The 25,786-nt window shown below is 39.3% G+C and overlaps 1 protein-coding gene across 2 annotated transcripts in view; it reads left to right on the top strand.

Moving 5' to 3' along the window:
* LOC140790834 (ARM REPEAT PROTEIN INTERACTING WITH ABF2) overlaps positions 1 to 13,776 on the top strand; it is a 30,360-nt gene extending 16,584 nt beyond the window's left edge. The window contains exons 9-19 of one of the 2 annotated variants that reach the window (XM_073141123.1): positions 1,885 to 2,013; positions 2,173 to 2,241; positions 2,363 to 2,422; positions 2,560 to 2,683; positions 2,783 to 2,931; positions 7,094 to 7,157; positions 7,311 to 7,390; positions 12,716 to 12,780; positions 12,863 to 12,980; positions 13,060 to 13,184; positions 13,278 to 13,776. In XM_073141123.1, coding sequence (XP_072997224.1) covers positions 1,885 to 2,013; positions 2,173 to 2,241; positions 2,363 to 2,422; positions 2,560 to 2,683; positions 2,783 to 2,931; positions 7,094 to 7,157; positions 7,311 to 7,390; positions 12,716 to 12,780; positions 12,863 to 12,980; positions 13,060 to 13,184; positions 13,278 to 13,368 — 1,074 coding nt within the window. In that variant the 3' untranslated portion in view covers positions 13,369 to 13,776. The remainder of the gene's footprint in view (positions 1 to 1,884; positions 2,014 to 2,172; positions 2,242 to 2,362; positions 2,423 to 2,559; positions 2,684 to 2,782; positions 2,932 to 7,093; positions 7,158 to 7,310; positions 7,391 to 12,715; positions 12,781 to 12,862; positions 12,981 to 13,059; positions 13,185 to 13,277) is intronic. The other variant, XM_073141124.1, reaches the window with a different exon arrangement.
* The last annotated feature ends 12,010 nt before the right edge of the window (positions 13,777 to 25,786 follow it).

The following is a 25,786-nucleotide window of genomic DNA, read 5'->3' on the forward strand; positions in this document are numbered from 1 at the left end:
ATTTCTAGTCCACGTGCTAAAAATCACTACTGAGGAGTCACATGGTGATCTTCGATTGCTCCGGTGGCATTCCGACAGTCTGATTCCAAGGCGACGACTCCGATGGTAAGGAAAGAAGGAGAAGATAGGAAAGGAGGGGGGCTAAGGTGGGTTAATAAGATAGGATTAGGGTTTTTAATTTATAGGTTAGGTTTTAATCCTAATCCTTAATCAGATTTTGATTCGGAGTGGCTAGAAATCCCACAACCACTCCAAATGAGAGGGTAGGGCGGGGGGGATTTTTTTTTTTCCAGTTCTTACAGCCACCCAATACCTGGCATACTTTTATAAATACACCTATCCCAGGACCTTGCTCATGGGACACATGCTATGTTCTATGTTTCCCCTCTCCATTCCCAAGTCAAGGGTGAGTCCCATGCATCAGTGGTGAGGCGTCTGTTTAGAATCTTTCGTACTATTCCTTAATCGGAGCACTTACCTAACAACCACAAAGTTGAAGTTTAAAAGCCATCATTTTCTAGGTCAATTTGTACCCGTATTTGGGTTTAGCCTGAGCCAAATATTGGGACATTTTGTATGGCAAGGAAACCCACCTTTTGAGTCTGCATAAAATGAAGTTTTTTAAAATTTGTGCTATCATGTCTTGTGAAGGTTGTCCAGCAGGCAGCAAGGCTCTTAGGTGAATCTCAATGCATGCACACTTTGGATTCAGCTTGTAGTATCCTTGGGGCAGTATTTGCCTGAACTCTTTCATGTAGGGCAGATTCTTAAAGAGCATGTTGGTTCACCACACACTACAGGAAAGACAATTAGGATAATTCAAATTCTGCATATAATAATATATTTTTGGACTAACAAGTTTTGTGCAAGCAAGTCAGATCAACGGAACATGATAGCACCATACTCTACATGCACTGCCAACTTTAGAGTATTAACCGGCTGACATACCCGACATGCACTATTACCAATTTGCTATTCTTATATGCCTTTACCTACTTATCCCTTTTATTATGTTATTTTCCTTGATCTAGAGGTAATAGGTTAAAATCCCAACTACAGGCTTCTTTTTGGGTTACCTTTGACTTGAAACCTATCTACCATGTTGGTACCGAGCTACTATATTGGTTAACAACCCTTGGGGGGTGGGGTCACATAATTGGTTTCAAGCTACTATGTTGGAATCTTTTGTGAAATTTTAATTTTTTAATTTTATCATTAGATTCTTGAGTGGTCGATTATATGGTTACTTTGCTTTAGTTTTGAAGATTGCTTAGTTTTTCTGGCAATTTCTCCTATAAATAATTAGTTCTCGAGCTACATGATAAAAGTAGAGCTGCAGGTGCTGCGTTAAATTAATTGGCCTACCTAGGTTGATAAATTGCAACTATTCTTCTTGAGTGCCATGATATCTTACTTTTATATTAGAAGTCATGATCATATTGTCCATTCTCTTCTTGCTATTTTCTTTTTGTTTTTACACATTGGTGAATTCTTTTGTCCATAATTAAACATCTCTTGCTAATCATAATTATGTAAACCTCAATTGTCTATTTCTTGTGCCTATATTTGATTATCATGCATCTTTATCCATGTATTTTATATTTCAAGATATTCTAGTTATAGATATTGATTCAGTATGGCTGTCTTTGCCTTCTCTTTAGTTTCTACTTAGCTTATTATGTATTTGAAATGTAAGCCCCTTCAACTTTCTCCTGGTTTTATTTAACAATGTTTGTTTCCATATAAGCTATAACAAGTGTTGTACTGGTATTTAACTTTCTAGCCCTCTTTGCTATGACTTCTTTCATCAATATTGCAACTCTTCCATTCTATGATGACTGAGCACTATATTATCCTATCTTACCAGTTGATTTTCTATTCTAGGACACCCACAACCAAGCAGGAATAGCTTACAATGGTGGTCTAGTACCTTTGCTAAAGCTTCTTGACTCAAAAAATGGCTCTCTACAACATAATGCTGCATTTGCACTTTATGGAATTGCAGACAATGAAGTAAGCTTAATCTACTGGTTACTGATAATATATTCCATTTGGATGTTCACTTTATTTGCTTTTTAGTTTGAATACAAAAACTGTTGAGATCCTATTTCTTTTTCCTACTATTTGGTTTGCTTGTTGTAAAAATAATTAATATTCTTTTCCCTCTTTCAGGACAATGTCTCTGACTTTATCAAGGTGGGTGGTGTTCAGAAGTTACAAGATGGAGAATTCATTGTCCAGGTATATGGACTATTCCAATGCTTCCAATAGCTGTTATTTGTGTAGTTTCTTCACTTGCAAAGAGCAATTTGGCGGACTTTCTTAAGCCACCCTTTATTGAGGATGATTAATCTTTTCATAGGCAACAAAAGACTGTGTGGCCAAAACATTGAAAAGATTAGAGGAGAAGATTCATGGACGGGTGAGCTCTGTTTGCCCAATTTAGGACCTTTTCTGTAATATGTGCTGATGTTAATCTAAGTTACATTTACATGCACAAATGTTGAAGTCATCATATTCACTGACAGTGAATGTCATGTTATACCATTCCTCTTACAGGTACTGAAGCATTTGCTCTATCTAATGCGAGTAAGTGAAAAGTCTGTTCAAAGGCGTGTTTCTTTGGCTCTTGCACACCTTTGTTCCCCTGAGGATCAACAAAAAATATTCATTGATAATAATGGTACTGTATCTTGCCATTTCTAATTTTAAGACCCGTTGTAGAGCTCTTTTATTCATTTTGGAAGGGTACCTTTGGCTTGCTTTAGCAAATCTTTTTCAGTAACTGCAGGTCTTGACTTGCTTCTTGAGCTTCTTGGCTCCACAAACACGAAACACCAACAAGATGGATCCATAGCATTGTACAAATTAGCTAACAAAGCTATGTCACTTTCTCACATGGATGCAGCACCTTTATCTCCAACACCACAGGTTTGTAAGAACAGCAACCATTTGTTGCTAATTTGAACTAGTTTTAACTACTAGGTTTATTTTGTAACATAAATGAATGATTATTGGACAGTATACAATATTATTTACTCTAGAAAAAGTTCTCCAGAAGCTTTGACATATGTTGTCTTTTTTCCAGTTGGTCTAAGATTTCTATGAATGTCCGAGTTTTTGTGTTAACAGTTCATAGTAGCATAACATTTTTTGTGTCCTATGTAATATATCTATCATCACATCAACCTAGTTGTAAGCATATTTCATTCCTGTAAAATTTGGATTAAAACTCGATCTTATCATTTTTGGTGATAAAAGATACAGACTTTAGGTGCTTACAATTTGAGTTTTTTTGACTATTATAAGTTTGCCAATTTTTTTTATCACGCGTCTAATTCATCTCGAAACTAAAATACGACACTAGGTGAGATGCAAAACTGCTGCCAGGATGACAACTCCTGAATATAAGTTGCTGACTAGATCAACAATATGAAAGTTTGAAAACCCTCTACGAAAATTACTAAGTCGTATGAGAACAAATTTCATACAAGTCACTTTCGGATTCAGCGATTCCTAAATATAAATCACTGAATCGAAAAATGACTTATATGGAAAGTTCTCTTTAAGACTTGGTAATTTTCTTAACTATTTTCGAATTTTCATATAAGTCACTTATCCGATCCACATCTTATATTTGGAAATCATCGTCCTGATCAGTTGTTTTGTTAAAACATGGCAAAACACATCTAGTTCCGTGTTTAAGTTTTGAAGTGTACTAGCTGTGTAAAAAAAGTTTGGGAGATTCTGTTCGGTTTTTTGTTTTGTTAAATCTATGACCTTTGGAAGTGTTTATTTTACATAGTTTTATAGTTGTAACTCATGTAAGCATGTTTCCACTTTTATTATTGATTTGAATAATACCATTCAGACTCTCTACATTAGCTGGCTCTGTTTTCCATTAGGAATTCTTCTCTGCTAGAACTATGTACAAGTATATGAAGGAATAAACAAAATTTATTGGCAAACATCATATGGCAAATAGAGTTGAATTTTACTTGATTAATAGCATGTACAGATCTGTGCCACTTGTAAGAAATATGTTCTCTTGGATGGCTGGATAGAGTTCAATTTTTCTTTAGATGTCTGATGGAGAAGGTCATTGCAGTCTGACGTCACAGAATATTGGATTTCAACTTATTTCCAACGCTCTTTTGCCTATTTTAGTAAGGCCTCGTTTGCTTTGAATTTAGTCCCTTTGAACTGGCTCAGTAACCAAATATTTTTTAATCGTTTTCATACCTAATCAAGTTTATTCTTTAAAAAATCAAGATTAAGAAATGAGACTAAACAAGGCCTAAGGGACTAATTGTCATACCCTCAATAAGATATTCATGAACTGATAGAACATCGCAAAGTAGGCAAAGACATTTTGTGATCACCTTTACAAATGTAGACGAGAAGAGAAGTCAAATAGAACTAACAATTTATTCTCGAAAAATAATGTGTTATCTATCATACACCATCTCTCCCTAAATAGAGAACAATCCTAAAACAAATAAAATTCCTAAAACTACTAGGAATCCAATATAGATAGACAACTAGCAACTATTAGGAAATTAAAAAAATAGGGAAAATACTCATAAATAGGAAATTTATATAGGATATCCTTTGAGATTAGGAATCTTAAAAAAATTTTAGAGACCTTTGAGAATAGGATTCGTATGGGAAATGAGAATTAAGAAAGTTTGATACTACATTAGAACTTAGAAGGTATCCAAAAGATGAATTAGACCATAGTGTGATGTGATCCAGGCTTGATCGAATCAAATTGGAGGACATTGAGCTTAATGGATTAGGTCTACTTTATCTTATTAGCTTAATTGTTAGTCGGAGCCCTATGGCATTTAATAATTTACTTATCTGCATTTGCTAGCTTTCTTAATTGCTTGATTGAGAGTCCTAAAAGGCTATGCATGTGTTAGTTTCCTTAATTGCTTGAGTAAGAGTCATAGTAGGCTAGGACTTGTTTAATTAGCTAAGTCTAGTTAAGTTAAGTTGAATTAAATTAATTCTGAATTAAAATAGGTTAACCTCTATAAATGTGGAGAGTAGCCCTTTTGAGGATTATGCAAGTATTGAATTATTTTTCATAGCCCTTACTCTCTCCCTCCTATGATTCATCTTAGCCAACCCTTATCTTAGTGTTTCGGCCACCTCCCTAGTCCCTTAGGACCGACCACCTTCTCATCCTTCCCTTCTCTTACTCGATGGACTCCACTATCCATCAACACTATCACCACCTCACTGTCACCATTACCATCATCATTGCCACCACCACCACCACCTAACACAATTCACCACCATTTAGCCAAGCCCTCTATTCCCGGCATCCATCCTTCCACCACCATCACCTCCTCACACTAGCAATCTCCCAACTCTCCACACCTTAATTAAGCCCTAATCAAAGCCCTCCATTAGCCCCAAGCTACCACTATATCTCCTAGCCACAGCCATTACCTTGCCGTGTAGGCTGTTGCGTGCAAGTCAGGGCTTTCAATCATGAAGCCTTATTCTATGGCCTAAACCCAATTCAAACATTATCTAAGGCCTTAACCCTCTTCCACACCAAATTTCAACCTCAGACTCCACCGGGCCCTAACCAGCCCAAAATCCTACACAGATCTGACAGACTTGTGCTAACCTATCAAGTCTAGGGTTTTCACCTATTTGATCTATCTCCTAGCAAAAGCTTACAACCATCTGTAACTAAGACTTAGACCATCCTCTAGCCAAGTGGCAGGCCCAGATTTGAAGTAAAAGGGCACGAGACACCCAAAAGCCTTAATCGGTCAGATTCATTCAGCTGATCAGACTCGGGTGCACGAGGCCGAGGTCAGAGATAGTTAATCGGACCAGATATCGACCACAAGAGCCATATCGTTAAAGCATCATGAAGATAGTTCCATGGCGATCGAGGTGATAGGTTTGATCTTGTGCTAACTTATTGAAGTCTCTTTCCCTTTTCTTGCTTCTAAACTACTTTTACTTCAAGGCTTATTTCATCTTGTGAAGAAGGTGGAGTGTTGCACTTACTAGCAAACTGATCGAAAATGTTTAAATTTGCGACAAGTGGTATTAAAGCCATCTACGATCCGCTGTTGTGACCGACGAAGTGCTGCTGCAATGTCTTCTTCCGAAGCGGCCATCATCCATGTCGTGCTCGAGAAGAACCACCCTAAGCGAGACAAAAGCAAGGGCCTCTAAGGGAATTTGTACCCGTAGAGGATTGTATGTCTGCATTCGAGGGCTGCTTTAGGCGCCTTCACAATCGACTAGAGATGTTAGAGAATTTCAACATAAACTTCGAAGAAAACATGCGAGCGGTGAAAGAAAGCGTTCAAGCTTGCAATAGATGATTTCAAATCTCAATTTTGTGAGTTCAAGGCTGAGCTTGATAGATGAAATAATGAGAGTTACTGAGGCAACTACCTATGAAGAGCTCCGATCCAAAGTCGACAAGTTCGACGGTCTAAAGTTGAGAGTAAGTCTTCATGAGAGGGCTACCGTCACACCAAATTCTCCCTACCTGAAATGGAAACCTATATTATCCATCAATAGAAATAAGAATTTGAAACCATCGACTGGTCTTGGTATATATTGTGTCTCTATACTGCGTGTGTGTGTGTGTGATGGAAGTTGGAGATTAGAGAGGGGATACAGTATCTGTTCTGAGTCTCTGATGCAATGATCACAGCCTGTGGTTGGAATTACATCATGATTTCTTAGGAGCATTTCCCATCCTGGGTTTCTAAAGTCTGCTTTTGCAAATAGCAGACACTTAACAGGTTCCATTACAATAAACTTTGTGAGGAAAACTGTTAATTGTTAATAGAGAACAATTCATCTTATATAGCTGGCTAGAGACTGCTGTTAAATATACTCACGACATTCATGGTAGGATCATACTGCAGAATTACAAAATGAATCAACTGATGATAGTCTAGGGGATTGTTGGCTGTTCTACTTTACCTAATTGCACTTCGTTCCTTTTTTTCTTTTAGCAACATTTTTTTGGCTATTTTGGTATTTTCTCTCATAGAATGCTTCCTGATCAGTCCCGATGGATACTTTTCATCTGATTCTGTTGCAGGTATATCTTGGTGAGCGATATGTCAACAGTTCTACCCTTTCTGATGTTACATTTTTAGTGGAAGGTTGTTAGTTATCCTTGCACTGAGTATTGGTATTATCCTGATGATGCTTTAATTGTCCCAATTCCCATCTTCTTTTGCACAAACTCCCCCCTTAGGAATTTCATTATTCATGGTTGAACATGTAATGATGCATAAATTTTTTGCCCATTTCAGGAAAGCGTTTTTATGCACACAGAATCGCTCTACTTGCTTCATCAGATGCATTTCGTGCAATGTTTGATGGTGGATATAGGGTGCGATTTCCAATTATCTTTGTTTATGACTTTATGCTATCTTTGGAGACTTAATGAGTTAATTCTTAAGTGATGCTTGCTATTTACAAAGACAAACAAATATAATTTAAAATCATGAGGTACATATATATCAGATTACTAGTTGAGAAACAATTGCAAGAATAACTAGATTGCATTTGACGGGAATCAGACATATTTTCTTGAAATGATTATTGTTGTGGAACTACTTGATTAGTGCAACATAATGTATAGCTGTACGTGTTATTGAAAATTTGAAATTATATCAGAAAAGATATTTTTTTCTCTCTCTAGTCATTTTTCTGTTTTATTATTGTCATAATTTAGTTTTGCGGATCTGGTAAATCTTATCAAATGGCTCCTCCATGAATATCAGATGTATATATCACCTGTTTTTCTTCACAAAACAACCTTGAAGGGGATAGAAAATATGATGAGAGACTGACTGCGGAATGGTGTCAATTCTGAAGCTATTATTGCAGTTCAAGATCCAGAGGCTTGGAATAAAAAAATTCATATACAGGAGAGAATTTTCTTGAGCTTAGCATATATGTTGTAGACCTTACATCAAGAAAATTATTGTGGTAAAGATAAATAGTTATATCTGATATGAACGTTGTGCGAGCTGCAAAACCAGAATTGTCTACAAGGTTGATAGTTGTTAGTACTTCATGTTCGTGTTTTGTGTTTTGTAGTTTGCAGAGAGAATAGAACCTTTAAGGCACTTTTTGTTTAACTTTAAGGATGATAGTCCATAGGGCTAAAGTTAGTTCTGGTCAGGACTACTTTTAGTAATGTTGGAAACCTCTAGCAGAAGCCAAGTATCTTCCCAAATTCAGATGATAGGTGTCAAAAGTTTGGTTTGTCTGGTCAAAACCTGACAGGATGTAGTATCAAGAGTGAAACAATCCACCTCTAAATACACATGTCTCTCACTTGAAAGAAAATCCACGTGGTTGTCATGTGATCTGTTGCCTGTCAGTAGAAGGCTTCCACAAGGTATTCAAGAAAGATCTAAAACACCACAAATAGTTCAAGCAAATGGTTCAAAATAGTATAACAAACCTCAACAATTTTTCATGAAATATATAGCCAAAATACAAAGACTCAAAGATGTGGAACCCCTATGGGGGTAAGACCAACTAGACAAAAAAGTAAGAAACTCCAGCAGAAAAGATCAGCTATTCCTCAAAACCCGCATCCTCCTCTATAACTATAAAATATTTTCACCAAATGGTAGTGAGCACATCGCCCAGCGAGTATAACCCAATATAATTTAAGAGTAAAGTAAATGCATGACGAATATATTGGTGGAGTCCAGGTACGTCTCGCTCAGTCACCACGCTGACTATTACTTGAGATAGATAAATAAATAAAAAAAAATCCATGAGCTAACAACTATAGCTTAATGATGAAATCCACTCGAAAACTAAATAAATTCTAAAAAACTAAAATCAATAATATATATATCAATTTGCAATAGGCATGCTTTTTAAATAATGACAATGATAACAATAGTCATAATTTGTAATCTTGCACAGTTTCGACATATTAAGATCCTTCCAATATTTATACTATCATTTGTCTCAATGGGTCTATACCATGTGGATCCACATTAACTAGAAGTCACCTCGAGATGACGCTCGAGACTTTTCTTCATAGCTGATCTGGTTAGGGTCATCAGGTGGTACCACTATGTGATCAACATACTCTGTCTTTTTCACTAACCGTTGAGAAAAGTTAGAGTTACCTAAGAAATTTCTCATTCATCCTACGACTGTTCCCTAACCCCACTAGAGTCACTTAAGAAAGTCACCGCAGTGATTTGATTTAGGACTTCCCCTTAGATTTTTAGATAGATTTAAGTCACCATGAAAAATTACAAGCGATTTATACTGGGACTGTTCTCTAAGTCGTACCAATATTAGTCTCATTTTTTTTTCACTAAAATTTAATATTTGCACAAGTTATGGCGATGCACTAAGTATAATTATTAAATGCACACAGAAAATATAACAATTAAATTTTTGCACGTAAGGCTAAAATAAATAAATTTGCACAGAAAATTACATGGTCTGATAAAGTTACGAAATATAATAAAAATAAATATGTGAGTGAACCCACTCACCTGAGTCTAGGCAAGACAACTGAATCTCAAATCTCTAGCTCACGTGCTAAAATCACCACCTTTAATAATAAATAACAATAACATTTTTAAATAAAAAAATATTAAAATAAATTGTACAATTTAAGTCAAAAATTAATAATTTGGGCTAAAATAAGCCCAAATCAGTTGGGCTGGGCTGCAGTTGGCTTGCAGCCCACCCAACCAATACTTAAATGGATTAGGCCCAAGGCCCAATCCAATTAAACTAATTGAACCTCGTCGGGTCCCTTGCATTCGGATCCAACCTGACCCAAATCCAAAAACTTAAACGGAAGGCCAGACTCGGGTTGCTCGAGTCTGCCTTCTCCAAATCGAAGGGAACCGAAGGGCGAGAGAGAGAGAGAGATGCCGACGACGGTCCATCGGCCGCACCCTAACCTCCCCGACACTCTCGCGACCCAGTAGACCACGAGAGGTGGAGAAGCCGTAGATGACGGTCGATAACTCGACTCCATGGCCGGCGACCATGGAGTCGTCTCTATCATACATCGAGCCATGAAGACTTCAGGGAAGCATGCTTGCGATACGAGGTCGACGACGCGAGGCTTTGGCACACGAGCAGCAACGACCCGAAGTCGTCGACCGGCGTGAGTCGCCGGCGAAGCCGAAATCCCACAAATTAGGTATTTTTGTTTTAACCTATTGAACTAAAATTAAAATTGAGGGGTGGGAGAGGGCTTACCAAGGAGTCACGTGGTGGTCTCTGATGGCTTCGGCGGTACTCCGCCAGGCTGATTCCATTGCGTGACTCCGATGGTGAGAGAAGAAAGCGAAGGAGGAGAGGAAGAAGAAAAGGGAAATGGTTGGGGGAAAGGGGTTGATGAGAGAGAAAAATTAGAGTTTAATTTATAGAGCAAAAATCAAAATCTAAATTGGATTTGGATTCGACGAGATTTCTGAGACTGCCTCATCGCGTGCCGGAGAGGGAGAGGGGAGGGGGTTGCACGTGCAGAGCACGTACACCCTCTCTCAACCCTTTTTTTTTTCCTTTTTCGGTTGTTACAATCCATGCTAAAATTATAAAAAATAACTTGTCTAAAAATCCTAAAAATTAAGTTATGTATTGTCCTAAACTTGTACTAATAAAATAATAGAAAATAATTTCTAGGAGATAAGTAAAACAAAAAATGAGTAAAATAAACAATTAACTATAATTGGGCTAAGTTTTGGCCCATAGGTTTGGACTGGGCTTAAGACCTAGTTCGCCATTGGTTGAGGAAGTGGGCTACGAGCCTACATGTACCCACTAAACTAAAAGGGGGTGGACTAGGCTCAAGGGCCGTGTCCATGACTGGCTTTCGGTGTGGGCTACAACCCACTCCGCAACCCAACAAGGAGTTAGGTTTGTGTTTGGCCCCAACCCCAACCCCCACTCTCACCCATCTTCTTCCTAGAGAAGAAAAAAAGGGAGGAAGTGGGAAGTGTTGCCGGCGATCACCATCGTTGGCAGCTGAGTGTCTCCATGCTCCCTAAGGTCCGGAGTTTAGCAGTGTTCCGATGGTCTGGGAAGCGTCGGAAGAGAACAAGAACGGAATGAGAAGGGGAAATCGAGCTCGTCGGTGAGGGGAGGAAGGACTTTGTGAATCTAAAGTGGAAAAGGCCTAGAAATGGTACCATAACATTCTACGAAGTGAGTAGTGTGTTCTCAAGTGATTAAACCATCGACTGGGGTGGCCGATGGTGAGAAGGGTACTCCATGGCCGGCGACTATGGAGGTTTTCTCTTCGGTCAAAGGGCACAAAGAACACTAGTCTTGAGCACCTACCCCTTCAACTTAGGCGCGACCACTATTGTCGATGATGGTCGAGCGCAAGTCGAGAAATCGGCAATAGGATGTGATATGGTGTAGCCTCCCATGCACACCATGGGTACCTAAACATGGTACCCATGGCAAGAGGGCAAAAGTGACAGCTTTCCGGGCAGGTTGGTGATCGATCCGAAGTCGCCGGCCAGCAGATTTCCGTGATTAAGATGAAATAGTAAAACTAGGATATAATTACAAATACTTAACTAAGAATGAATTAATTAAAATGGGGGGTAGTTTGCGAAAAGAAATGGAAAATGGGGGAGCTTTTTTTATTTTTTATTTCCTTTTCTTTTGGGTGTTACAAAGAGTTTCATAATTCTCATAGGATTCCCAATCTCAAAGGCTTTGTATTTAGGTTTCCTACTTAGTGTCTTTTCTAATTATTTGATTTCCTAATATTGTTAGTTTTCTATCTAGATTGCATTCCTAGTAGTTCTTAGGAGTTCTATTTTCTTTAGGATCGTTCTCTATTTGAGAATAGGTGGTGTATGTTGAACACATTATTTTTGATGAAATTGATTGTTAGTTCTCTTTTACTTCTTTTTTCTCTTCTCTCTTCTATTTTTGTGATGTGATCCTGAAATGCCTTCTCCTGCTGTGCCAAATTAGTACAATTTACTCTCTTCACTAGACTAACCCTGCTTTTCTATGAACATATCTTAGAAAATGTAGAGTTTGATTTGACAATAGCAAAACTGGACCATAAGCAAGCAATGCAGATTGTGAGATAAAAGAATTCACCAACATTCATATATATATATATACCATACATATATGAGTTAATATAACCAAAATAATTGAGCTTCCAGATTTATACTTTAATGTTAATATATTTACCTTTTATTATATTGTTTCTACTAACCAGTTTTGTCTATGCAACACAACAGAATGCCAAGGTAAAATGATACAATGCCACAAGCTATTAATGGTAAGAAGTTTTGGTTTGGTTTGACCCTTCGAAAAAATTGAATATTTTAGGCCCAAATAGAATGGTTTTAGCCTATTGTGGTCCAAAATAAATGTCAAAAGACTCAAAACCAGAAATCTTGATTGTTTGGGCCTTAAGCAATGTGTTTCAGCTTTGCTTTTCATTTAGTTCTGGCCATTACTGTTCCTTCTTGGATGAAACTGCAAACTATTAATTACTTGTTGCCACACTACTTATTGCTCTTGTTATATTACTATGTTAACTCACCACCACCACCACTGCTGCCGCTGTTACTACATTTAAAATTTGTTTATCCATCTTTTTCATGTTGCAGTCAATCATATATAGTTGGCACTTCTGTTTAATCTCTGATTGGATATTGTTTGCCCAATAAAATTCATTTAGGAGAAGGATGCAAGAGACATCGAGATACCAAACATAAGATGGGAAATATTTGAATTAATGATGAGGTCAGTTTATGTGCATAATTCCTCTTGATTCATAAATATTGTTCTTTGAGGTTTTATTTAATTTTTTCCTTTCTATTTTCAGGTTCATATATACAGGGTCTGTTGATGTAACTACTGATATTGCGCAAGATCTCCTTAGAGCTGCTGATCAATATCTTCTAGAAGGACTGAAACGCCTCTGTGAATATTCCATTGCTCAGGTAGTTAAGTAATTGCAGCTTGTACTCCTATTTAAGATTGGGATCTGACTAAGTTCACCAACCATTCTTGTTTTCTCAGGATGTAAATCTGGACAATATCTCGAGTATGTATGAATTGTCGGAGGCTTTCCATGCCATGTCTTTGAGGCACACATGCATCTTATTTATTTTGGAGCAATTTGACAAGATATGCATGAGGCCCGGGTATCTCTCTGACACCAATTTGGCTTCTTTGTAGGAATTTTATGTTTTCTTTGATTTATTATCGCTCATCAAATACATTTTGGAGTTATGCAGTTACTCTCATCTGATCTTGCGCATCATTCCTGAGATCCATAACTATTTTGATAAGGTTCTTCAGCCAAATCACAGAAATTTGCGGCCATAGATCTTTGCTTACCGTCGTCCTTGACTAACAAATGCTACTGAGAATTGTACAGTTAGAATTTCTGGTGCTGGACCGGAGGGATGAGAACTTGCTCTTTAGACCCAGAGTAATGTTCGATTTCCACTAGTGGCAAAAAATTGTTGAACATTTGAATATTAGAGAAAATGTTTTCAGCCCGTCTAATTTAGCATATAATAGTTCTCAACTATCTTGTGACTGCAATGTTGGTTTTCTTCTATTTGTTTCCTATATCCGGCATATTACTGTTTTGATGAATTGACTGTAGGGTAGCCAACTAATGTAAAAAAATTGGTTGGATGTGATTGTCGGTCATGCTCGCTTGGCACTTGGGTAAATGTTTTGCAGTTCTCCACAATCCATTTGAATTTGTGGAAGAAAGATGTCAAATTTTTCTGTGCATGCTTGGTGATGGTTTGGATCTTCTTAGCTGTATCCCTTACTGAGCAACATTAACATCTGCACTTACTGAGGGCAAACTTTTCAGTCTGGGTCAATTGAAACCTTATTTAAGAAATTGTTGCTTTAGTATGTAATTGGCCTACCAGGCAAAGAAGAATTTTAATCCTGATAGGAACATAATTTGCCAAATTCTTTTTTGGTAAAATAAAGTTAATACCACCGAAGTTTAGAAAGCTTCCGATGAGATGTTCCGGAGGGGGAAAATTCCCAGAACATGGGGCAATTAGTATCGTTAATATCTTCCAAGTGTATTAAGATGTATTATAAATTTTCTGTGAATATTTGACAATCGTGTCATATTCGACCTCTCTTTAACGTCCTTCAGAATTTCTGTGATTCGTCGTCATGCATGACTAGAACGTTGAGAAAGAAAATCGGTACTGAAGCATATGAAGGGCCTTCATTTTAAAGGAGTAATTCTTTTCTGAGAAAAGATCAGGAGGAATTATTCTTTTGTAATAAAATTCGTTCTCCTACAAAACATTCTATTTCATGACAGAAGTTTCCATCACAAAATTTTCAACATGTCCTTATTCTGCTATGATGTTATGGATGGCAAGGATAAATTGATCTGAAGAACTTTAGACCGCATCCCGACTGGCCTGAAATGGTGGGTGCTACCATGAGATAAGTCGGGAGAAGATTTAGAAAGAGGTGTAGAATAAGAAGCGCACAGTGTGAGGGTTATGAGTGACCAACCCTAGCTTTCGGAGCTCCCTTACACTTCATCTGCCACCAATACTCCTTATGACCTACTTGACCTGACTGTTGAAGTAAACGGTGCTATTCCATCATTTGTTGGAGCTATTGATGCTAATGATGATTCTTTAAAGGCCTAGGTCTTTGCTTGGTCCACATCTACTATTTCGGGTTCCTCCACGTCCTATGCGTTCCATCTTACAACAGATTCAAAGGCCACCGTGAACTATGAGAAGCAGATATGATTGCGGTCTAAACAAGCCTCTCGTTGGCTCCTTACTGGAACCAATCTAACGGTAGTTGCCAATGGAAACCTTGCTTCGATCCACTTTAGCCTTCGTTTACTTGTAGAATAAGGTGAAATAGGCATAACTATGCTAATTTTAATACTAGAAGAAGAAAGTTGATACTTGATACAACTATGATTTGACCAAGTTGTCTCGGGCGGAATAAATTTTGTTTGAAGAATAAAGCTTTCTATTGGGGCGCATTCGAACGCATGCATGCATTCGCAAATACATAGAATGGGTTTCACCTATTTGAATGCGCCACAACGAGGATTTTCTTATTGAGCTATTGAAGATTATTAACGTTTTCCTGCCCCTCTCTCTCTCTCTCTCCCCCTCCTACCTCTATCGACTTTCTCCCACGATGTCCATTATTGGACGTCGTCTTCTTCCTCCTTCAACTTGACCGTGCCCTCTTGCCTATCTATCAAGGATTAGTCCACCCTCTTTCCCTTCGTCTAGCCCAATGCTTTATCCCACCATCACTACCTTTGTCTTCCAAATCTAGCCACTATTCCACCATCCACCAGCCACATTCATCTCGCCATCTGTCAGTATTTTTTCCATAACTTTTAATCTACCTATCCAATCTATATGATTCTAGTTGCGTTGGACTCTTGACTTCCAAGGGAACATCCGACTAGTGTTTTAGATTGTTTGGATGGCTAGACTACTTGCAGTTGATCTTGAAAGTTCCATCTTTAGACCGGAACCAAGTTGATTCTGAGTTACGATTACCACTTCCTCAAGGGTAATCATATCAACTTGGTATCAGAGCTAGGCTAAAACTTGGACCACACGTGGAGATGATGACCACCAGATCTATGGCCTCGAGGCGCATGACAAAGGAGGACATATAAGAGTCGTCGGTGAACGGAGAAAGGTGAAGGGGTGCTACCCCTGAAACTCCGAAACACACTAGTGATCGATTGAGTCCAAAAGTACCCTCAACCACCGAGGCCTTGATGCTGGAGTTTATGATGGAGCGGAAATAGGATAAGTTGATCCAGTTGCTCATGGCTTGAACAGATTGATCACCGCAACTCGAACTGAACTGATCCAGCATGATCAGGCTCCTACTCCCCAACTAGGGATTTTACCACATCCCTTTGGGTCGAGACTTCTTGTTGGGATTCCACTAGTACTCAATCCAGTAGAGGAAGCATTCCGGATGAACTAAGAAGATGACTTGTGGGCAGGACTCAAATCCGAGTCTGAGCAAGAATTTGAGGGGAGGAAGCGGCGCGCACCACAATGAAGAAACTGACACCAACAACAGATGGCGCACCTTCGTGACATGCCCAAATGTTTGGGTTTGACCCAAATAGAGAAAATGCGCTTAGGGGGAGAACCGTGTTTGGGTAGAACAATTCTTCAAATTTCAAGGAACCTCTAGTGCTCACAAGGTAGTCATGGTGTCATTCCATTTAGAGGACACCCTGTTGGGTGGTTTCACTTGATGAGCTCACATCATGAGTTCCACACATGGACCGGGTTCACAGATGCATTATGGAGGCGGTTTGGTCCAACTAGCTATGACAACTTCCATGCAATGCTGACCAAGGTGAGCCAAAGGACAACCATCATGGTCCGATCTTCATCAATGTGCGACATTTCTGTTTGGTCTCCGTGGTGAGATCCAAGCCGATGTCAAAGCCTTGAGATCAAACACTATGGAGGAGATTGTGGAGGATGTGTCACTGATGGAAGAGAAGCATCGCAAGCTGAGGTCATACCAATGACCGACTTGGGTTGGGAGAGAGAAATGGCAACTTAACCGATCAGGTGCACATGCCGCAATGAGTTGGAGACTTGTTTCACAATGTTCTGACTATGAGAGAATATTTGGTGAATATTTTTCATCAATTGCATGGGCTGCTTCTGCAATAAATCCAAATCCTGAAGGGATCGCTCTGTAGCCTATCAGGCTCGTGAAGAAGATTAGACTAAATGTGGAGCCGATGATGGGCTTTGACGTAATGATAGGCGATGGCATGACATTACGAGCTGATGGGGTGTGCCATCGGGTATCGCTGTGGATGCAAGGCTTTGATTTCTTGCTTGATTTGTACCCATTGGCACTGAGGGGATCGGATTTAGTGTTGGGCATCCAGTGGCTACGAAGCTCAAGGGTCATCGCCTTTAACTTTGCAAACCTAAGCCTCACATTTTAGCGAGGAGACAAGGTGGTGTGGCTGGAAGGCCGACTACGCCATAGTCTAGCGCTGCGTTTGCTGATTGGAGAGCCATGTCGAGGCGCATATGGGGTGTTTATGCAGCTAACACTCTCTGTTCTAGAGCCTACTCCAAGGGAAGGCATAGCCACTGACTTGGATCAGATATTGTAGGATTTTAAAGACATGTTTGAGGAGCCACGAGGTTTGCCACTCACTCGTGGGCATGATCAACTGAATCCATATTGTACCCGGAGTTGAACTAGCGATCGTTTGACCCTACTAGTACCCTCACATACAAAAGGAGGAGATTAGCAAAATGGTCAAGGAGATGCTCGAGCAAGGCATCATTCAATCGAGCCAAAGTGCCTTCTCCTCGTCGGTGTTGCTATTGCACAAGAAAGATGAAAGTTGGAGATTTTGCATGGACCACAGGGTTTTGAATGCAATCACTATGAAGGACTGCTATCTCATTCTAGTAATTGAGGAGTTGCTGGACAAGCTCACAGGATCGACATATTTTAGCAAACTCAATTTGAGGTCGAGTGATCACCAAATCAGGATTGATCTAGCGGATGTACACAAGACGACATTCTGAACTCATGATGAGCATTACGAGTTTTGGGTTGTGCCATTTGGTCTCACCAATGCATCAACAACTTTTCAAGGGCTCATGAACAACAATTTTTGACCCCTTTTTCGTTGGTATGTACTCATCTTTTTTGACGACATACTTGTGTACAGAAGGACGAGTAGTGAGCATTTGCAGCATGTGGAGGAAGTAACATTTTGAGGTGAAACCAATTGAAGGTAAAATATGAACAAGTGCCTTTGGGGACAACCGAGTCGAATACTTAGTTAGGCCATATCATTTCAGCAAATGGTGTAGAAGTCGACTCGGTGAAGATCGAATGCATGGTGAGCTAGCTGCAACCTACAACTCCACATGAGTTAAGGGGATTTTTGGGACCTACGCCGGTTCATTGCCAACTACGGCAAGATTGCTGGTCTCTTATCGCCTTGCCCAGAAAAGGAGGATTTTGTTTGACCGAGAAGGCAACCAAGGCATTTGAGGAGTTAAAATATGCCACGGTGTCGACGCTAGTTTTGGCGCTACCCGATTTTGGCAAACCTTTAGTGGTTGAATGTGATGCTTCCGGTGTAGAGATTGGAGTCGTCTTGATTTAAGACAAGAGACCCATAACTTACCTCAGCAAGGCAATATCCGAAAGGACTAGGCAATTGTCGACATATGGGCAAGAGATGCTTGCCATTTTGCATGCTCTCGCTAAATGGCGACCTTACTTGGCGGCGATTCACCATTCGAACCGACCAACAAAGCTTGCCATTTTTCTTGAAGCAGCGAGTACACACTCCAGCCCAAAAAAATGGGTTACAAAGCTGCTGGAATTTGAGTATGGCTTGGTGTATAAAGGAGGAACTGAAAATCAAGTCGTCGATGCCTTATCGCATCTACCAAGCATGGGAGAGCTTGTGGCATTTTCAGTTCGAACTTTTCCTTTCTTTTCAGATCTTAGGAAGGCCGGAGAGGATGATCCAGAGGTGGTTCAATTGCTAGAGGAGTTGACTAGAGACCCATCAAGCCACCCTGAACTCGAGACACGCGAGGGGATTATCCTTGAGCGTGGATTGATTCGAGCACCTGCAAGTTCGGAGCTTCAGTGGACCTTGATCTCCCACTTCCATGACTCATCGGTTCCCGGGCATGAAGGCACACTCCGCACCTACAAGCGGATGGCTCAGAGCTGTACTTGGGCATCCATGAGGGCTGATGTGAAGCAATATGTACGAGAGTGTGAAATCTGCCAAAGGTTGAAGACGTAGACAATGAAGTTGGCGAGGCTGATGCAACCATTGCCAATTCCGGAGCAGATCTGGGAGGGTATCTCCATATACTTTGTCGAGGGGTTACTAGAGGTCAAAAGGTGCAGTCCGTGGTGTTGGTGGTTGTGGACCGGTTATGCACAATCTATGGTGTGGCGCACCCATTTTTAGCAAAATAGGTTGCTGAAATTTTTGTGCAGGAAGTGGCTCGTTTGCATGGTATGCCTAAGTCTATCATTTCGGATCGGGATAGGATCTTCATAAGCGAGTTTTGGATGGAATTCTTCAAGTTATAGGGGTTGAACCTTGCTCTAAATTCAGTATACCACCCGCAAATCGACGGGCAAATCGAAGTGGTAAATCGCGGCTTGGAGCAATACCTACACTATTTTGTGGCGGACCGACCAAAGGATTGGGTCAAGTTCTTATATTGGGCTGAGTGGGCGTACAACATGCCGTTCCATTCAAGTACCAAGATAACCCTGTTCAAGGTAGTTTATGGGCACACCCCATCGGTATTACGCACGTATGACCGACCCGCGACTTTGGATTGGGCCGAAGTTGACCTCAAGTTAGCCGATCGAGATGATGTACTGAGGTGATTGATAAGGGTCGGTGTGAGAAGGTGTTTGAAATCGGTCAAATGGTCTACGTGCGAATTCAGCCCTATCGCTAAACCACACTCCGACCGATTCGGAACCAGAAGCTTAACTTCAGATTTTTTGGGCCATATCGAGTCTTGGAGAGGATCGAGTCAATAGCCTATAGATTGGAGTTGCCTGAGGGAGTTTGAGTTTACCCAATTTTTCATGTTTTGGTTAGACCCGAGCAACCAATCGGTTCAACTTTGTCTAAACCTACATCGGGGAAGGACCCAGAGGAACCAAAGCGAGTCCTAGTGCTCCGAAGGAGATAACATGGGGCTAGGTTACAGCCAGAGTTACTGATTGAGTGGCTCGGCAGACCGACGGACAAGTGGACTTGGGAGCTAGAGTCGGACATTATGGATCACTTTCCGACACCTTGAGATCAAGGTGACGAAAGCGTGGTGGATTGATAGGGCTGGACCAAGTTGTCTCGGAAGGAATAAATTTTGTTTGAAGAATGAAGCTTTCTATGAGGGTGCGTTTGAACACCTGCATGCGTTCGCAAATACTAAAAACAGGTTTTGCCCGTTCATACGGCCTCGAGCTCGTTTGAATGCACCACAACAATGATGCATTGTTTTTAGGGTTTTCTTTTATTTGTTTTTGTTATTAGGTTAGCCTCTAGATATGTGGAAGACAACCTTATTGAGCTATTAGAGATTATTGACATTTTCCTTCCTATCTCTCTTCTCTCTCTCTCCCTCCCTCTCTCCTACCTCTATCGACTTCCATCGTTGACATCCATTGTTGGACGTCGTCTTCTTCCTCCTTCAACCTGACTGTGCCCCCTTTGATTATCAAGGATTGGTCCACCCTCTTCCCCTTGGTCTAGCTTAACGTTTTATCCCACCATTGCTACCTTTGTCACCTTTCAAAATCCTAGCCATTGTTCCACCATCCACCAACCACATTCATCCCACCACCTCCTGATCCATCCATTAGTATTTTCCTTATAACTTTTAATATACCCATTCGATTGTGATTCTAGTTGCGTTAGACTCTTGACTTCCAAGGGAACATCCTACCAGCGTTTTACATTGTTTGGACGGCTAGATCGCCTGTAGTTGATCTCGAAAGTTCTGTCTTTAGACTAGAACCAAGCTGATTCTGAGTTATGATTACAACTTCCTCAAGGGTGATAGTATAAACTATTCCAATGGTTAGTTCAATACTAATACAAAAAGTAATAATTACATTTGATGTGACATAAAGTTATATTGGGAATCGATAATGTTTTAAAAAAAATAATGAAAATACCTCGAATATATGTTAAAGTAGTAGTAGTAAATACTATTTTTCTAACATAATAATATTTTTTTACTAAAACTGCAGACTTAAAATATTTTATATACGCGCACTATGAAGAAATAACCATGCATGATGGGGTAATGCAGAGTTATATGTCTGCACTGTATGAGAATAATCTTGCACTCTTTATATAAAATAATCATATACTAGAGGATATAAAGAGGCATTGTAGGGTAATGCGAGGTTATATGTTCGCATTCTATGTAAAATAATCATATACTAGAGGATATAAATAGGCACCGCAGGTAATGCCAGAGTTATAAGTCCATATTCTATATAAAATAACTATACACTAGGAAAAATAAAGTGACACTACAAAGTAATTGTAACAACCCAAAACAAAAAAAAAATTTGGGCACGATGTGGCCAGCCTCGTGCCCATGCAAGTTGCTCATGCAGCTTGCGTGGTGGGGGAGGGGGGGCTACCGCAGCCACAGCCAACCGGCTGCGGCGGCCCCGACGCCGCCGCTACCCCCTTCCACCGCCTCCCCTCTTTCTCTCTCTAGATCTCTCTCTCACTCCACTCTCTCTCCACTCTCTTTCGCACTGCTCATTGCCGATGTCGACTCGCCGCCACCTTCCCAAAGTTTCCACCGTCGGTGAGATCCCTCATTCCCCCTCTCTTTCCTTCCCCCTCTCTCTCTCTCTCTCTCTCTCTCTCGCCCGAGCTCGGGCTCGGCGTAGCCGAGCCGCCGGCGAGAGGCCGGCCGCCGGCTGGCCAACAACGGCCGGTGTCCTCCCTGCCGGCCTGGGTCCGCAACCTCCTCCCTCACCTTCTCTCGTTTTTCTCTTCCTATTCTCCTCTTCTTCTTCTTCTTTCTTTCTTTCTTTCTTTCTTTTTCTCCTTCTTCCTCAGCTCCTTCTCCTTCTTTCTGCATAGTGCTGGGCTGAGCCCAACAGTGATGGCAGATTTTAATTAATTAATTAATTTATTTATTATGTTATTTATTTAGGTATTTTTCTTCTTAATTAGTGCAAATAAATTATTTAGACATTAACTATTTTAATAATATTATATATTCTTCAATATAATTTTATTAATGATAATTTTTATAATTAATGATTAATTAGGTATAAAAATAGGTAATACTTATATTTATTTATTTATTTATATATCTATTAGATTAATAAATAGATTTGTAAATTATAATTATTAGATTTATATTCTAATTCCCTCATCATATATATTTTAAGTATTTCTATTAATGCTAAGCTTATTTAGTTATTTATTTATTATTTTATCGAGTAAAGATTGCATTGTCCCTAATTAATCAAGATAGTGTACGAATTATAAAATTAATTATAATTAGACCTTGTCTATACTTATTTAGCCTTTTATTTTATTTTATAATTATATATTTAGAAATACTCTCATATAAAAGGAAACAGACCTCTTCTCCTTATGTTATAACTAACATTTTATAGTAATAATATAATTATAGTATTTGAAGCGTATCTGTAATATAGACCTAGTTATGTAATCAAAAATAAAGAGAAGAGATTCTAAACCTAATAAACCTTTATATTCTAATTAAATTAATTCTAATTAGATAAACGACTAACATCATGCTACTTAAATATTTTCAGATCTCGAACCCCCTTATGTGAGACCTTGTGGACCTGGACGATGAGTTGATGTTTGACTGACGGACGTGATAGATATGTGATTTGTGTCTGCTGATCAGACTGTGAGTAGTCTTATCCTCTAGACGCCTTTCTCAAATTATAATATATTATATCTATGTACACGCATAATTTGGCCTCCAGCATGATTATATGACTTTATATAGAGATGATTTCAATCAAGTATATTTTATCATGCATTTGATTAGGCTGATTTGAGATATGAGTACATTTTTGATATATAGAGATGATGATACTGTTATAGTTTTATGTCGGGATAATCTCTATCATGAGTATGCATGTGATAGACTAGCAAAAGTATACATAATTAGAGTCGGCATTGCATTATTTTTCTCTTGGCTTCTTTACCATCTAAATTACTGAGTTGCATGATCTATTGTCGTACTAGATATATGCATATGATTTATCATGTATAGAAAATCATAAAATTACATGTGTATGTGATGTGATGGCTAGAACAGTATCTGGTCCGGACCTATACTGGACAAAATCTTAGCGTATGGTAGAGTATGGTGATGGCTGATGGTTATACTCTTAGTGTATGATAAGGTACAACTATCATTGATATATCCTTAGCATATGGCATGTTATGATTACTTTCTCCTAAGATACTCTTAGCGTATGGCAGGGTATGATTTATCCACAGAGATACCCTTAGCGTTTGGCAGGGTATGATTTATCTACAGAGATACTCTTAGCGTATGATAGGGTATGCTCTGAGCTTGTGGCATAATGTGTATCGAGTTTGGGGCCGGGTACCGTAGTCTAGCGTGGTGGATGATATTCAGAGTTGAGACGGATGATTGTGATAGTGAGAGATATGTGGATTATATCTGGCTCTGACATATACGATTATCTTGTGGTTGACATGCATCATGCGTCATCATTGATGTGACTAGTATCATTAGATCATAATTATTATACATGATATGTTGTTATATTCGGTGATGTTATACCCTAATTTCATCATGTGATATATTTTTGGTTGAGGATATAATATGCTCATTCATGAGAATTGATTTCATTCATATATATGTCATTGAGGATATATATATACATGCTCATACATGGCATCATGCTACTTTCTGATTCATATTATCCGTACATGATTTACTCTCTATTTGGCATCACTGATTTGGGCTAAGGTCTGTTCACTGAGCCTTTTGCTCATGACTCGAGAAATTCCAAGGAGATATTTTAAAAAGATGAGGTGAGCTATAGACGCGAGATGGTATAGAAGATAGTTTAATCAAATATTGAGTTGTACCATTATTTTATATTTGTACTTCATTGTATAGATGATAATTGGTATAATACAGGTCGGACTATAGTGTACTCTTGTATTAGTTGTTTAGTTGTATCTTGATAGTTTGTTGTGGCCTGTGTGGGTCTTGCTAGATGAATTAGTGGTCTAGTGTATATTATTATGGACTTAGATATTCACATGTTAATAGGTTTATTTGGTTGATAGTATGTTTTATTCGGTGTTGGATTATGTGAGCATGGATATATTAGCAGGTAGTATTTGATGATGTCATGATTGTATGTGCATAGGAGAGTATCTGTGCGTGACAGGCATCGCCCGACCTGTCGCGTGCGCCGCGCGTGCCGTATGGGTGTGTGGGCGTGCACGTGCCCGTGCTGGGCGGGGGCGTTACAGTAATGCAAGGTTATAAGCCCGCACTATGCAAATAACCATGCACTAGAAAATATAAATAGGCATTGCGGGGTAATGTAGGGTTATAAGTCGACACTTTATATAAAATAAGTATTTACTAGAGGATATAAATATGCACTGCGAGGTAATGCAAGGTTATAAGCTCGCACTGTATGTATAATAACAATGCACTAGAGGATATAAAGAGGATATAAATATGCACTTTAGGGTAATACAGGGTTATAAGACCACACTCTATACAAAATAATCATGTACTAGAGGAAATAAAGGGACAATTTGGGGTAATGCGGGGTTATAAGCCCACACTCTATATAAAATAACTATGCTATAGAAGAAAATAAAGAGGCACTATGGGTTAATACAGGGTTATAAACCTGCTTGCAGGGTAATGCAGGGTTATAAGCCCGTAGAGGCTAGCTAACAAGCCAAAATAACAATTATTAACCCTAATTCTAGTGGACTCCTGCCGATCGTGTTCGAACGCGCCCGACCGCATTTGAACACACAAAAGAAATTCACTATCAATGCGAACTAATGCGGGCGTTCACACACGGGCGTTCGAATATGCCTAACTGCGTTCGAACACACATTTTGCGTTCTCTGTTTTTGCGAATTGATATAGACGTTCGCAAAGGTGTTCGAACGCGCCCCCCTTCCGCATTTGAACACGACCTACAGAAAATTTATTTTAATAAAAATAAATAACTAATGCAATAAGAAAAGACTCTAAGTAGGTGTATCACAACATTACACTCTCCGTTGTCTTTGCACACCGATGATCGGGTGTAAATTGCTCATCTCTCCTCTAGCCGATGTTAGAGTATGAACAACAAGTCTAGCACCTCCCTTCACATTTGATGAGGTCCCAAGGGGTGGTCGCTGTCCATAATTTGCAGCAACAGCCCTTGGTTTGATGAAAAAAAATATTTCATCATTGAGTTTGGTCGGACCAGGTACCTCGTGTCTCCATGAGTATAGCATCTTCATAGGTCTCCTTGATGGTCTATGGTCGAAACGCTTGAACATCCACTTGAATTTCACTCTGTGATTATGAAATAAAAGTGTTTTTTTAACAATGAATTAGACCATGGTTGTAACGCCCCCGTTCGGTATCGGCACGTGCATGCCCACGCGCCCACACGGCATGCGTAGTGCACGCAACAAGACTGGCGGGGGCCGTCACACATAGATACACCCCTGTGCTTATATAATCTATCATAAAATAAATTATGACATCATCAAGTTAAACCTGCTAACATATCCATATCTAAATCCACAACAACCATATTAAACAGCTATAACAACTAGCAGGGCCCACACAGGCCATAATAAATCATGAAGATATAACTAGAATAACTAATACATGAGTACATTATAATTCAACCTGTATTGTACAAATCATCGTCTAACACAATAGAGTACAAATATAACCAATAACAATATAATTCGATTTTTATATAAATTATCTTTTATACCATCTCACATCTATAGTTCATCTTATCTTTGCTATAAAATATCATCTCAGGATATCTCAAGTCGCTATCAGGTACCACATATCTGGGAGAAAAAGAAATAAAGAGAGTCATGAGCTAAATGCTCAATTAATGGATCTTACCTCGAATCAGTGATACCAAATAGAGAGTAAATCATGTACTA

The sequence above is a fragment of the Typha latifolia genome, chromosome 6 (assembly GCF_019914945.1).
Source record: "Typha latifolia isolate L0001 chromosome 6, TyphaL0001v2, whole genome shotgun sequence".
NCBI classification, from domain to species: Eukaryota; Viridiplantae; Streptophyta; class Magnoliopsida; order Poales; family Typhaceae; genus Typha; species Typha latifolia.